The sequence below is a fragment of the Mus pahari genome, chromosome 5 (genome assembly GCF_900095145.1).
Source record: "Mus pahari chromosome 5, PAHARI_EIJ_v1.1, whole genome shotgun sequence".
Taxonomy (NCBI): domain Eukaryota; kingdom Metazoa; phylum Chordata; class Mammalia; order Rodentia; family Muridae; genus Mus; species Mus pahari.
Window position 1 is genome coordinate 130,204,321 of NC_034594.1, and position 16,360 is coordinate 130,220,680.

Here is a 16,360-nt window from a genome sequence, read left to right on the forward strand (position 1 = left end):
AGAAAGAAAGAAAGAAAGAAAGAAAGAAAGAGAAAGAAAGAAAGAAAGAAAGAAAGAAAGAAAGAAAGAAAGAAAGAAAGAAAGAAAGAAAGAATTCACAGTTAATAATGACTAACATTTAATTCTTACTAAGAAAATATAGGATATATATTGTTAACAAAGGGAGCCCAGTAGAGGGTGGGGGAGGGGGAGTCTTTGCAGGCACTGGTGCTGAATCAAACAAATACTCTTTGAGAGAGGCAAGGGTATAGGACTTAATTTATTCTTCATACCACATTCAAAACCTGCTCCAAACTGTGTTGTAGATGTAAAAGAGAAAAGAAACAAAGTAAGGTTTACAGAACTGTATCGTGTTAAGCTTATATAAGAAAAAATGTCTTTAACAGTAAACATTAATCATTAGAAGGAAAATAGATAATCTTGCAAGTGAAGAGACATTAATATTGTCCTCTGGGACACCTGGTATTCCAAGGACAACAATCAACATGCATCACATCAAATATTCTAACAAAGCAGAAGCAGGTAGACTTGTGCAATCCTCAGTAATCCAATCCCTGTGACTGGGGTCAAGGACATTATAGCTTTCTGTCCCCTATGAATCCCTAAAGAATGGATATCCAAGCACTTCTTAGTACTGAAATTTTACACACTTTTTACAGGACTTTATGACATTAAACTAAACTCACTCTTTGTACATTCAGAAATCAAAGGGTAGAATTAAGAAAGATAAAATTATAAAGACAGAAATCATATAATCAACAATGACAAAACTCTTCCTAAAATACTAAGTAATACAAAACTCTAAGAACAGTAACCTAAGTCATTTCTCCCTTTCAGGAGTAAATTATACTGTCTCTACTTAAATAATTAAAGAGTGGCACAGAAAGGTTAAGTGACTTAAAAAGCAAAAGTAACTTTTTACTTGCTTCAAAAGTAGAAACTAAGGGAGTAAAATAAAGAAAAATTTGGATCACTGAGCAAATAAACTATTTGTAATGGTTTTCAACCTGAATAAGCACTTAAGTACTGCAGAAACATTAAGTGTTTATAGTGTTTCAGGAGCAAGTAATCCACCGCCCTCCCTTGAACTTTATAAATAATGTATCTATGAAAAAACTTCTCTACTGTCTGCCTGGTTTTAACTATGACAAAGAAAGAAATACATCAGTCTTGCTATTTGCACCCAAATTTACTGTCAATTATTTTCTCCAAGTCTTAGTATAGATAAACTATGATCATACATTTTATTTAAAGTATTATCTCTGAAAAGTTAGCTAATTTTATTCTTGATACAAAGAAAGGAGAATACCATTTTTGTGTTCTAAATTTAAATTCTTTTTATTTATACATTTATTCCTTTAATGTGAGCATGTATGCATGTATTCTTTGGTGATCTGCATGCCTAAGGAAGCTAGAAGAGGGCACTGACACAGCCCCTGAAGCTGGAGTTAAAAGCAGCTGTAAGCTACCTTATCTGAATGCTGGCAACAGAACTCAGGTCCTCTGTAACAGCAACAAGTATTCCTACCATTGAACCATCTCTCCAGTCTCCCTACATTTCTTAAGAATATTTTATTATTATAACACTCGAGATTGCTCCTTAGATACAGTATTTTAAAGACGCCAAATTTCTTGGTAATTTCGTTCCTTTCAAAAGAACCAAATTAAGAGTTAATAAATCCTAGCATTCTGCTAAGACAAAAACAGTTTCAGATATCAATTTGTTCTGTTTTGATTGTCCTAACTTTATTTTACCATTTCATACTATGGTTTAAAAAATGTTCTTAAGAACTCACATATCTCCCAGTTTCTATGACATGAGAACACTTTTTAACATTTTTTTGATCTTGGACTGGGCTTCTGAATCACTCTGGATTCAATAAAAAGGAAAAGAACCAAGCACTTCAATTCTCATCTTCTGTAGAGGAGGAGGCAGACATCTGTAAGGAACAAGTGGCTTCAACAGTTTCTAAGAAGTGTTCACATCAAAATAAAATGCAAATTCTTTGTCCTCTTGAATAACTGTCTATGACACCTGCAGAGCAAGTGTATTTATAGTAACATATATTCACATATATACACACATATGCTTCCCAGAATATTCTTTCTCCTTGCTTAGAATTATAAGGAAATTAATTTCCATTTATTCTGAACTCAACAGATTTTCATAATTCAGCTCCTCAGGTTCCTCCCACACCTGCTAAATCAGACCTGTGGTGGTAGAGCTCAACACTGTTTTAACAAGATTCAGATGCTCGCTCCAGGCTGACAGCCACTGCCTTAGGGTGTAGTTTTCTCTCCTTCCTACACTATGGATAAGCATCTCAAAGTGCCAGCTACATAGAGGCTCTCAGCCATCACTGCAAATTATAATCACCCATGAGTTTGAAACAGGACCATTCTAGGCACACAAAGTTGAGGACTGATAAATCTATCTAAATCTATTCTCAGTGTCTCTATTTTCTTCTTAAATCTTGGTCAGAACTATTAAGTAAAGCAAGAAACACACACCACTTAATTCTACTACACCTCAATTTCTGTGCTTTTGAGGTGTGGCCTTCCATTGATTCTAGGAACGGTGAGATTTTAAAGAAGTCTTTCACTAGCAAGTTCAGGCCTCTCTATTCAGCCTACCAGTGAGCATCTTTTGTCTTCTCAATCTTTTCTTGTCCTTTGAAAAAACTTCCTTGCAAAAACACAGTAGAATCCTTGGTCAAAGTCTCCTGGATATTAAGTTCAGTAGAATTGCACTTCTCCAGAGGTTCTCCACTTCCTCAGCTTGAAATTCAAAATGATATTCCCTAACTGGGAAAAGGTACATACCAAATCCTGCAGTAAAGTGACCATTGCAATGTTAAGCTGGCTGTTAGCCAATGACTGAATATATATGTATATTGCGGAAGGGGCTGGTTCTGTTGTTTTCAGAATAGGATTAGTCTTCTATCAATTATTCTATCATAGCACATACTTATTTTCTTTTATCCAAATTCTTAAAACAGTTTCTTTACTGGTGTCTGCTCCTAATAAGTTTTACATACATATGAGTAGTTTCAAAAGCAAATCCAGTCATGTTATTCTGAGGCTTACCACCCGTCAGTGGTTATCCCTTGCCTAGCAGTGATTTTCAAAGGAAAGGAATGTTTGCAGGAGATGGAGGAGAACCTTTTTACTTCCACTAGAACACAATCCTGTCTATCTGCTCTTTAGGAATTATACATAGCTTTCCTACAATGTTACTGTTCAAAAGTACTACCAGATAACGTTCTTCTCACTAAAGAACACAGGTTTCCCACAATCTAGCCACTTACTCCTGTGTCCAGTTTCAGACTTTACAGTCCAGGAATACCATAGTGCTTGCCTTAATACTGTCCTATTTTACAGTTCAGTGCTCCTGTTTTATTTATTCTCAACTTTAAATTCTGTTGCTTATTTCTTTTCTATTCTGTATCTGTCAGATGAACTCCTATTCACCCTACAGCTCAGGAGGAACTGACATTTCCAGGGTTCTTACCTCTGCACTAATGCCCTAATTGGCCATTAAAATATAACTGTCCTAGTTTCATCCCATAACAACCTTTTTATCACTCTAATTATTATTCTAATTTATAACTTTGAACTAATTTAATATAAATTAACAATTTGTACCTTACTAGCTTCTCCCTAAATATTAAAATAGCCACAGCCCACAAATGAATGAATAAATCTTTTATGGGCAGGATGAGGACCATTTTAGGCAAAGGCATTTAGGGAAGAGGCTAGTTAGCGTGTAAAGTTTTTTTTTTTTTTTTTAATGTGTTTTGGAAGAAGAATAGGCAAATTGGCTAGAGCTTCTTAAGAGATATAAGCAAAGTAAAACACCAAAGTATATCCTGTCCACACAACACCACAGGTTGGTTATATAATTTAATGGGCACTGGGAAGCCATCCAAGGCTTTAGATATGAGAAATAGTATGCTCTTGACTAGTCTTCCTTCTTCTAATTGCTTATTTCGATATATACTACAGATTAATAACCAGAGCCCTCGTTTTTAAAATTAAGTCCCCTTCTAATTAAGCATTCTTTGGTAGTCCCCCATTGACAGTACATTCAAAATGATATATTTAATGAAATCACGGTTCTTTAGTAAATGAATATTTTCTAATTTCCAGTTAAATTATGTTATTCATCAAATATCATTTTAACAATATTTGTTTATCTTATTTGTATGTGTACCACATGTATATAGACAGGTACCCACAAACGGCAGAAGAGTCCCCCTTAACTGGAGGACTTAATGATCATTCTGAGCCATCCAATATGGTGCTTGCAACTGAACTTGGATCCACTGCATTAACAAGCAGTAAGTGCCATTAGCCACCAAGTAATCTCTCCAGCCTCACTTTTGTCTTCTTTCCATCACCAAGTTTGGTATAGAAAAGAAGAACTGTTTTTAACCTTGTAACACTGAAATGCACAAACAGGAAAACATTACATTTGCTAAAAAAAAAAAAAAAAAGAATTAGGAATGAAATATGCCCCAGGTATCAAACCCTAGGGTAAATGGTAGGTAATTTTCAGCTATTTTGCACAGTCCAACTAATACTTGCAATCAATATATACAAGGATAAATGTATCTTCAACCAAATTATATTGAAATGTTCTAAAATTACATGATGACTACCCTGCTGCCTACACAACTAGATCCAGCCTTAGAAATGCCAAACAATGGGACCAGAGAGACAGCTTGGTGTTTAAGATACTTGGCCACTCCTGCAGTGGTCCTAGATTTGCTCCCAGCACCTACATGGCAGCTCACAACTATCTGTAACTGTAGTCCCCTGGGATCCAATGCCCTCTTCTGGTGTGCAGATATAGATGCATACAAAACACAAGTACAAATAAAATAAATTAATAAACAAATCTTTTTTAAAAATCCAAAACACAGAAAGCAGAGATAGCTTTTAACAAACCAGAGCTCAATTTACTTTAACAGGTTACTGTTGCTAAAAGAAGTTACAAACTCAGGTTTCTTCTGTATTTTTATGCTGGCTAGACCTGTGAGGAGCATATTTGTTTTGTTTTGTTTTGTTTTTTGTTTCTTCTATCATTTTCCCTCTACTCCTTAGTCTGTAGTTTACTTGGTCTTATCTCTTGAAAGGAAAATAAAACCCAAGAGTTCCTCAAAGGCCTCACGTGCCCTCTTTGAACTGGCTTTGGATCAAGTCATTTGGGTTTCTCCTTGGACCTATGCAAGAAAATAAATTTTGTAACACATATACAATATTCGTTTGGCATGCAATTTGCATCCAAGAAGTTCACTGAACCAGTGAGTTATTTTTCAAGGTGACATTTTTGGTAAACTTCTCTTTCAGAATTCTGCTTCTCTTTCAGCATTCTATTTGGTGTTCTTAACATTTTCCATGGATATCCCTCAAATAGACTTTACCCAACCTGACATGAAACACACAGAGATAAAAGAGGGCATTGAAACACACACACACACACACACACACACACACACACACACACACACACACACACAAAACATAGAGAGAGTGATACTAGACTATATTACACCTTTCACATACTCCATCAGTGCCTGGCTAAGGATTTAGTTTAAATTCTTACATGGTTCTTTTAATTTTCTTTTAAACACAGAAATAAACACTTCCAAAATGAGCTGATTAAAGTTTAAAACAGCCTTAAAAGAAAATTTTAGCAGGAAAGTCATTAAGCTTTTCAAGAAACTGTCAATTACTCAAAAGACGTTTCAAATTATCCTCATTATAATTCTTCTGTGTGAATAAAAGGTAGAAAGTATTATATCATAATCATTCCATAATAATGAATTTCCAATAATTTCCTCCAGTAAAATTAACAAAATGTAAAACTTCTTTGAGTAACAGGTACAACAATGGTCTCATTTTTTTAAAAAGGCACAATTAAACATTTCTGACTTAATAGTGGTAGAACAAAACTGCCTGTCTCAGGGTAGTAGATTCTATTTTAAACAAATGCATCATCCTTTCATCATTTCTTACTTGGCTCAGTGAAACAGTCTTCTTTCTAGCTCAACTAATTGTTTCCACTCTCCTTTACTCACTGGTCCCCATGAGCAATAGAATTCTTTAAGAGGTGTGGTGGTCTGAATATGCTTGGTCCAGGGAGTGGCACTATCGGGAGGTGTGGCCTTGTTGGAGGAGCTGTGGCCTTGGAGGAAGTGTGGTGTCACAGCTGGGGAAGGCTTGCAGACCTTCCTCCTAGCTGCCTGGAATCTAGTCTTTTGTTTGCCTTCAGAGCACCATGCTTGCCTGGATGATGCCATGCTCCCACCTTGATGATAATAGAGTAAACCACCGAACCTTTAAGCCAGTCCCAGTTAAATGTTGTTCTCTATAAGAGTTGTCTTGCTTGTGATGTCTATTCACAGCTGTAAAACCCTAAGACGAGAGGCAAATCTGAAGATAGCATTAATCTAATAAATGCTTTCTATGATCTAGATCATTTGAAAAAGTAAAGACAGAATTCTTTATCATGGCCTTCATTGTTCCTGATTAGTTGATTCTTGCTATTACTTTTTATTTTGTAAACTGTTCCAAAAGCTGGGAATGTTTTACTGTTTGCTAGATGTTTCTGGATGATATACTTATAATTATGATTGGCTTTCCCTTGTTCCCTCCTGGTAAACTATTATTTCTCCCTTAAAACATAGACAAGATACTGGTATTTCTATAAAGCCACTTTTTGATATTTTCTACTATAAATCTAACCACCTAAGGCAAGAATTCACTTAAACTTTCCTTTGTAGTTACAATAATAATTTTAAAACACAATGAAATAAAATTCATATAAATTATAGTTTAAAAGTGAATAGTTCAATGGTATTTAGTACATCCAGAACATTGTAAAACTACTACTCTATCTAGTTTGAAATAGTGATGATTTTATATTTATTTTAAATACCGCAATGGAACTGCTCCTTTGTGACTACATCACTGTGTGTTAGATGTTCAGTAATACAGGATACTACATTGTGGTACAGGATTTAGCTTTAGAAAACAAATGCTTTCATGTTCTAAGTAGGATTATTTGATAGTATAAATTCTTAAGTGTTCACAGAATCAGGAGATAGTGGATACTTTCAAAAGTGGGGCCCACTAAGGGGTCTTTACACTAGTGGGGAGCATGCCCAAAAGGGCAACAGTGGTGAGGTTCACTGACTCCATCTTCTTGCATTGCTTCTCAGCCTGAAGGTAACCAGTTCTGCTTTGTTAGACATTGTGGCCATGATGTGCTGCCTCATTACCTACCCTGATGCAATGAGACCAACTGTCCACAGAGGGGAACCTCCAAATGAGACCAACTGACCGCAGAGGGGAACCTCCAAAACTATGAGCCAGAGTAACCCTTTCCTCCTGAAAGCTTAGCACCTCAAGTGTCTATTGTATAAATAGAAGGTAGACTAACACACTAAACACGGGGAAAGGATGGAAGAGATCTCAAGGATATATGAAAGAATCTGAAATTTTGGGAACAAAGTTTATAAACTGTTCTGTATTATTTTTTTTTTTTTTTTTGCAAAATTTGTTCCATAAACTCAGGTGTGAGAGCGCACGCCTGTAATCTTGACATTCACAAGGCTCAATGAGGAGGATCTTGAGTTTGAGGATATTTTGGATTTACCAAACAGGTTTAAGGCTATATTTATATACAAAACAAAAGTCCCAAAATAATTACTTTTTCTTTTCTTTTCTTTTCTTTTCTTTTCTTTTCTTTTCTTTTCTTTTCTTTTCTTTTCTTTCCTTCCTTCCTTCCTTCCTTCCTTCCTTCCTTCCTTCCTTCCTTCCTTCCTTTCTTCCTCCCTCTTCCCTCCCTCCCTCCCTCCCTTCTTACCTCCTTTCCTTTGTCATAAACTTATAAACACTAGGGGATACACCTCCAAACAAACAAACAAACAAACAAACAAAATCAAGCAACTCTGTTTTAAATCTTAAAGTAGAACAAATGATAATAACATAATAAACTATTTACTATTTTATAAGGTGACAAATGCTATAAAACTAAAGCCATGTAGTTATACTGGAAGTTGTAGATAAAAATACTAAATATATAACCAGATGAAAGAAAACTACTATAACTGTTTTCTGCACTCACATATTTATTAAAACACTATCCACAATGGCTAAGAGAGAATTAAACTGTTATGGAAGCGTTGAAGACCCATAACGGGAAAGCTGTTGCCTGCTACTCAAAGGAATGCAATCCACCTCTAGATAAAAGTTAATCAAGCTGAACCAGGCAATCAAGGGACCACCCATCCTGAAGGAAGACTCATCTTAAGATTAATCTTAAATGTTAAATAGATAGGAGGAATAACTATCCCTTTAATGAGATAATGTACTTTTCCTTCCCCAAATTCTCAGCCCGAAACCCAGTCCCTATAAACCACCATGAGGTTCTGCTGGGTCTTCCAACTTTCTGAGTTCTGACTCAGAAACGCCTAACTTTGTCTTTCTTCCTCTTCTTTCTCCTCTTCCTCCTTTTCCTCTTCTGTCTCTTTCTGATGCTGACCAGCACCTAAGTTTGCTTTTTCTGGTACTCTAGAGTTCCTTTTCTAAAGCTCTCCTCCCCACCATATGGCAACATCTCAGCTGTGTGGCTTGACCCCTCCAAGCTGGCTTGAGTCAAATAGAATGACTTTTTCTTTTTCTTCTCCATCTTCCTCCTCCATGTGGCTGCTGGGATTTGACGCTTGCCTGCTCTGGGATTTTTTTTTTTTTAAAGTTAATAAAATTGTCCTTAAGCTTCCTTCAGAGTGTATTCTTGATATTACTTTATCAAGAAGACTAAGAGTCCCAAGAAGGGACCCAGATGTCTCTGGAAACATTTAGCAACTCATGTGGGACTCCTCAAATTTTCCAATACCAAAACCAGGTATCCATCAAAAGCTAAATAGATTTTTAAAAAATGTGGCACACATGCACAACAGTGTATTACTCAACCATTAAGTTAAAAGACCCCTGCAGAGATAAGGCAGAAGAAACAGCAGTTCTATCCTAAGTTGCAGTAGGAAATGAATTATTTCAAGAGGTGGGAAATATGAGTGAAGATAAGGTCAGAGTGAAAATATACAGACCCAAAGCAAGAGTTAAATGTAGGGAATGAAGGTTCTCAGACATCTAAAATTACTTATAACAGATAGCATTAGAACATAAATGGGCTAAGGATGTAGTTTAGTGATAAAATACTTGACTAATCTGTAGGATTTCCTAGGTTCTAGTCCCAATATTCATTCCTCAACTCCCCATAGACGCACATGCATGCACCTATACAAAAAGGAAAAGGACATATGACATTCTATAGAAGATGAAGAGGACCCAGAAAGCAGTACTTGTGGTAGTTTGAATAAAAATGGTACCCATAGGCCCACAGGGAGCGGCCCTGTTAGGAGGTGTGGCTTTGTTGGTGGAAGTGTGTCACTCACTGGAGGGTAGGCTTTGATGTTTCAGATGCTCCACCCAGGCCTAGTGGCTCACTGTATCTTCCTGCTGCCTGCAGATCCAGGTGTAGAATGCTTAGCTACTTCTCCAGCACCATGTCTGGCCTATGTGCCACCATGCTTCCCACTATGACAATAATGCGTTAAACCTCTGAACTATAAGGCAGCTCAATTAAATGTTTTCCTTTATAAGATTTGCTATGGCCATGGTGTCTCTTCACAGCCACAGAAGCCCTTAGTACTTAACTGAGCAGGAACTTTTTGGTGATGGGTTTTGTCTTACTTAGGGTTTCTACTACTATGATAAAACACAGCTACCAAAAGTGACATGGGAAATAAAGGTTTATTTCAGCTTATAGCTTCAAATTACAGTATATCACTGAGGGAAGTCAAGTCAAAGCAGGAACTCAAATACAGCAGGAACTCAAACACAGCAGGAACCTAGAGGCTAATGTCGAGGCCAGAGAGGACTGCTGCTTACGGTCTTGCTCCTCAGGTCTTGTTAAGCCTGATTTCTTCTAATATTAAGAACCACCAGCCCTAACACCTCCAACGTCAATCAAGAAAATGCATCACAGGCTTGTTTACAGGCCAAGCTGATGAGGGTATTTTCTCCACTGAGCATTTTCTGCCAAAATGACTCTCTTGTGTGAAGCTGACATAAAACTAGTCAACACAGGAGTGATCAGAAAAGAAGAAATGACAATTTCTCCTCTAGGGATGAGGATTTGAGAATACAATTAATCAAGAATTGAATGAGCAAAGTTAAGGGCCCATCTAGACTATTTGCAGGACCAGATTTCCACAACTTAATGCCTTCCCATTCCAAATTTATCAACTTAATGTGATTTTTATTGTTTTCCTACTCAAGATTCAGTCTTGCCTGTGAAGCTTGCTATTTCATTGCAGCAACATATCATTATAAAAATAGCACCCACTTAGACTACAGTTTATGGTTGCTAGAGTCTGTATTTTACAATGCAACTTTATCAAAATACAACTAAAAAGTATGTAATTTCAGAAATGTGCTTAGAAATTAGTAGTAGCTTTGTATCTCACCTCCTTCTCCTTGTTGAGCAACACCAACTGGCTGTCTGTGAGGATGCAGTACTTCCTCTCCCATGATGTTGTCTCAGTATAGGGTGACTGACCACAAGATAGACGGTGGGTTGGTGGGCCTTTTACATCTGTGTAGCAAAAAATAAAAACCAATTAATAAACCATTCTCATGCCCAGTACACCAATATTTGAAATATAAGATTCTCATATGATGAATTAATAGCAGTGATTCTAAACATGAATCTCAATGAACTGAAATTACTTTTGAAAACTATCATAATGGGTTAAGGAAGACTTGGTCCTACAATCTGCAGAAAAGCTCAAACATTCCAAGATGAAAATGTACCATAAGCTTAATATAGTAATCAACACAGTTTACATTGAGATAATGGGAGGCTGTTTTAGAACTAAACCAATATTACTAAAAATATAGGAGCAGGGATAACAGAGAAAAGAAGAAATGACAATTTCTCCTCTAGGGATGAAGAGGATTTGAGAATACAATTAATCAAGAATTGAATGAGCAAAGTTAAGAGCTGAGTGACTACATCTACAAAATGGATTTATATTCATAAGAATTGGGACTAAAACTATGGCATCACATTACCACTAGAGGCCACTGAGATCTTAAAGCATACAAAAATTATTTCCTCAAGGAAAGATCTAAAGATGGCTCTTGGAAGTGAGGGTGTCTAACATCAAAGTAAAATGAGCTAACAATTCCCAAGTTCTGATGGCACTATCATTCTTTGCACCTTTAAAATGGTTTAAAATGAAGTGCTGACTCATTTGTACTGTGAAATGAGAAACATACCTCAATAATAACTACATATTAGATGATTAAATATAACTTTTATGTTAGTTCCTTAAATATATTAAAAGTCATCTGGCCACAAAGGACTACTTCCTTTTACAAATATACCAAAGCAATTACTTCAAATACCTATTACTATTAAGATGTGCTACAAGAGCAATCCAAACTGGTGACAGTAGAAAACAAAGACCCACATGGATAAGGTAAATCTTAAATAGCAGATATATGGCTTTGACGTCAATAACTGTAAATAGTTTCTGTCTTGGGTTGTAATTATCCAAATATGCAAAATTACAGGCAGATATTTATAGAAAGCTACAACTCAGTCATCAGAGCACATAAGTTCACATATCTCCTCTCAAATCCTGTAAGTGGTCAATATTACCTTCATTTTTTTTTTCTGGCTTAAATTCTTAGCCTCTATGAATCTACTTAAATATGTCTCATTTTAGGGAACTCACCAATTCCCTCCAAAAATAATTGAGGGTGTAATGTAAGAACCAACCAATAATACTAAGAGTTGTGAGACATGGTGCTGATTCATAGGAATCTATTGCCTCAGCCTGTGTTACTTTTTCTGTTTCTGTTCTATAAAATATATAGCAGTTACATATGGCATTACAGAATCTTCACTCCATACCTATAGCTTTCCCTTTGTAGTCTAAGCATCTTTAATGTTAGAACTGCATCTTGAGTTATCCTAAAGTTTTTCAATATTATGAAAACCTTAAAATTCCTTCCTTCCTTCCTTCCTTCCTTCCTTCCTTCCTTCCTTCCTTCCTTCCTTCCTTCCTTCCTTCCTCCCTCCCTCCCATCCTCCTTCCTTNTCCTTCCTTCCTTCCTTCCTTCCTTCCTTCCTTCCTTCCTTCCTTCCTTCCTTCCTCCCTCCCTCCCATCCTCCTTCCTTCCCTCCCTCCCCCTCTCTCCTTTTCTTCCTTTCCCCAAGTCAGGGTTTCTCTGTATTGCCTTAGCTAACTTGAAAAATCACTCTATAGAATAGGGTGCCCTCAAACTTAAGAGATCCACCTGCCTCTGCCTCCCAAATGCTTGGGTGAAAGGTGTATGCCACCATCACAAGGCTAATAAATAAATTCTTAAGCTTTGGACATGTCTATAACACTCTTATCTATAGTTAAAAGTTATGTCAAAATTGACTGCAGTCATATGATCTAGACAAATGAATTATATTTTATTACAATGTAGGCTTAATTCCACAGTGAAATATTAGAAAACCTTAAGTCTATGTTACGTAGAAACCCAGTAACCTACACAAGTTGTATATTCTAGTGACTAACTTTATTACACAAGGTAGCCATGTATAACACAAACTGTTCATTGCAATTTATGACTGATACTAAAGCTAGATGGTTTTGATAGACCCCACCCTTTAAAAATTAGAATTTGAGAGCCTATATTTATGTTTCCTGATAAAAGATAAATCTACATCAGTATTAAACAAGAAAACTTGAATAATCTGTGTGATTCTGAGTACGCTGAACACTCTTCGTCTGTGAACCTGAACTTTCTTCTAGTTTCCCCTGGTGCTGTGAATGAGCCAACAATAAAGCATGTAGATTCCTAGAATCATTTTAGTTCCTTAGTAACTGCAGGAGGAACAGGAAGCATTTTTAAAAATCTGTCTACAATGAGAGACTGGTGAGTTATCACAGAGGCCAGTATTGTTCATTTTTATAGGTATTTCCACAAGTTTTTGATAGTTTTAAGAATTATATGGAAAAAAGACAGAAGAAAGTGATTATTTTTGTTCTGTTTGGTATAACTGGATTAAGATTTAAGAAATTGCTTTAACAAAACAAACAACAATCCCTGGTGTTTTTTAGATGTCTATAGACTTGACTCAGTCACTCTATCATGCCATGCATGGAGAATTGTAAGAACAGAGCATGTTCAGATCATTGCCCTACTTCACCTTAACTGTATCGAAAAACTTCATTTTTTACTCTAATATCTTACTCCTAGTTCTGAATTCCAATTATTTTTAGTACCTAAAATTCATTAGAGAAAAGCATAACAGAGTCACAAAGCAGACTCTTAATAGCAAAATTAGAAACAATTTTAGATTTGCTGCGTCCCATTCCTATGAGAATACTAAGGACATTACATGCTGGCCTCGTTACAAAAATTAAATAATTTTAGAAACATTAAGAAGAATCCAAAGTAAACTTCTATGGAAAGCACTTTAAGACTGGATATTACCTTGGAGCATTAAAAATTATCGACTTTTATATGAAGATCTCTTGAGACTGAAAAACTACTGAGAATATGTATAGATTATGTCAACATCTATTATATTAGAAATTAAAATCTACCACATACTGATATTAAAATGCATTTAAATGAAACAATGATTTTTGATAAATATCTAAAAGAATGGCACTGTTTTTACATTTTTTTTCAAATGTCCTCGAGGACTGGCTAAATAAAAGACAGACTAGTTCATTTATGTTTCTATATGCAACTTGTTGCTTTAGTCATTTTGGTTGATATATAAGAGAAAATAGGGACTTAGATATGAAGGTTTGAAACAACAGTAGCACTTTAATAGTATTTTAAAATAATTATGGGCATTCTTCAACATAATACCAAGAACTGGTAAGAATTTTCAGACAAATAAGTAGGAGGAGTCAGTACAACATGGACTCTGAAACCACAGCAACAAACCTTTCACATATATATACATTTAAAAAAACAAAAACAAAAACAAAATAAAACAAACAAAAACCTGTCCTACCGTGGGAGAGGCCGTACCTAGCCTTGCAGAGACTGGATGTGCCAGGGTTGAGGGATATGCAGAGGGCCCTCCCCCACTCAGAAGAGAAGGGGTTCTGGCATGGGAGAAGGACTGTTGGGGAGGAGGGCAGTGAGCAGAATGGAAAGTGAATAAGTAAAAAAAATAAATAAATTGTTAGGGCTGGAGAGATGGCTCAGAGGTTAAGAGCACCAGCTGCTCTTCCAGAAGTTCTGAGTTCAATTCCCAACAACTCGTAACCAACTATAACGAAATCTGTTGCTCTCTTCTGGCCATGCAGGCAGAACATTGTATACATAATAAATAAATAAATCTTTTTAAAAATCTAAAATGAAAAATAACTTTTATATTTTCTTTTGAGTAGCTCTTTTTACCACATACTCATAAGCTTATGAACATTATGTGTTAATCACTTAGAAAACACTGGTTAGCTGGGACTTTCAGCATTCCAAAAATGATGACATTTATATATTATAAAATACCTACATTCGTCAATCTTCACAATCATCTGGCTGTGATCAGAAATGTCTTTGAATTCAGGAAAGAGGTCAAGTTCAAGGTAGGCAGATAGACATTATCCAAAACTCTAATTTTTGTTTTAGTCATAAATTTTTCTCTAGCAATAAATACTATTGGTCATTTCCCCTGAAATAACAGGATTGTGTCTCCTGTTTTCCAGAAAATGTCTGCCATATAGCATATATGGAATGACCACAATCTATTGTAGAATGTTATACTCTGAGTGTAACAGTCTTACTCTAAATCGGAACAGTTATAACCATTTTCAGAAGACCTCTGCCTAACATAGGGCGTGTTGACTACTGATGTCCTAACATAGGGCTTGTTAACTACTGGTGTCCCATCATTGAAGGAGGGACTGGGGGATAAGGGGGTCACTGAAACCTCACCCAAGGTTTTGGCAACTCCTCCAGTGTCTCCTGGCTATCTGAATGCAATTCTGTTCTAATATATGTAGCTTCGTGGTCTTGGGAAGTGTTAAGGATATAGAGAAAAGAAAAGGTTGACAGAAGGGGAAACTCCACACTAATGCAGCTATGGAGAAGTCATGATCATGCTTATTAAGACTTTCCAGTGCTTTGGGGTTCTCTAATGCTCCTGAAAGAAGTCCCTTATCCATGTTCTATTAGTAATCCTCAAAACTCAATAGTTCCCTAAGCTGAGCTCTGACGAAACTATACTTTGATTTGGTGTTTGGGCTTAATAAGGAAGTGGTAGGTGTTAACATTTTCCCAGGGAAGGAAATTTGTCCGACTATGTTTCAGTCTTTTGAAAATAACATCAATTTAGAAAGGAGGTCCTGGGACTAAAGGGTTCCACAGATCATTAGACATCAGAATCAACCATCCATATGACAATAAGAAGGCAATGAAGAGTTCTAAGAAAATCAAGCCATGTGTTACAAAATCAAGTGAATGAGTGAAGGAATAGAGCCTTTGACAAATGGGAGGTTAATGTAATAGGCTGGTCTACTCTCTAGATGATAAGAATCCATACCAGATTAGTCAGAGTGCAAAAAGTACGATAAAGCTTATGTGATCCCGATTTTGAAATAGGAATCAGGACAGATAATTCTCTTGCGGTCTATGATGGAAGAATGGCACAAATGAGAGGAGAAAATAAAAGAACAATGAGTGCAAAGACAAAGTAATAAATACTCATAAAGTAAATTATGTAACTGTGATTCTGCTTTGATTTTAAAGCAGATGTCCAACACAGTTTTCAAAAAGGAAATGAAACCCTAAAGGGGAAGCTCGTTGAAAAGATTCAGTGCAATCCATTCTTTCCAAGTAATTTCAAAATAGCATTTAAAATATTGGGTATTTGGTCTACTAGTTAATCGAAACCTCAGACCCTGGGTTCCTGGCAAATGCTTGACTACCTGAATAGAAATTAGTCCTATCTTGTATGAGCCCTTCCTTATGAGACACAGAGTACTTTGGCATCTCATAAGCTAAAGATGAAGCTGCAAGCTTCATTAGACACAAATAGTGCCTAACGAAATGTAGCTTTCCCCCTCACACTGAGGAAAGTATTAAAAACAAACAAAAAAAATTTTTTAAAAAAGTTAGTAGAGAGATGTGATTGAAATGAAAAACAGGAATGGAGAGAAGGGAGGACAAGCCTAAGGTCCATGGAGTAATGCCAAAAGAAAGAAAAAGAAAAGGAGAAAAAGGAAGGAAGGAAGGAAGGAAGGAAGGAAGGAAGGAAGGAAGGAAG

At 36.2% G+C, this 16,360-nt stretch overlaps 1 protein-coding gene across 4 annotated transcripts in view; it reads right to left on the reverse strand.

The window, feature by feature from the left end:
• Rasal2 (RAS protein activator like 2) overlaps nt 1-16,360 on the reverse strand; it is a 276,958-nt gene that overhangs the window by 149,899 nt on the left and 110,699 nt on the right. For all 4 annotated transcript variants that reach the window (XM_029538940.1, XM_021199327.2, XM_029538939.1 and 1 more), the window contains exon 2: nt 10,539-10,666. In XM_029538940.1, the coding sequence (XP_029394800.1) occupies nt 10,539-10,666 (128 nt within the window). The remainder of the gene's footprint in view (nt 1-10,538; nt 10,667-16,360) is intronic.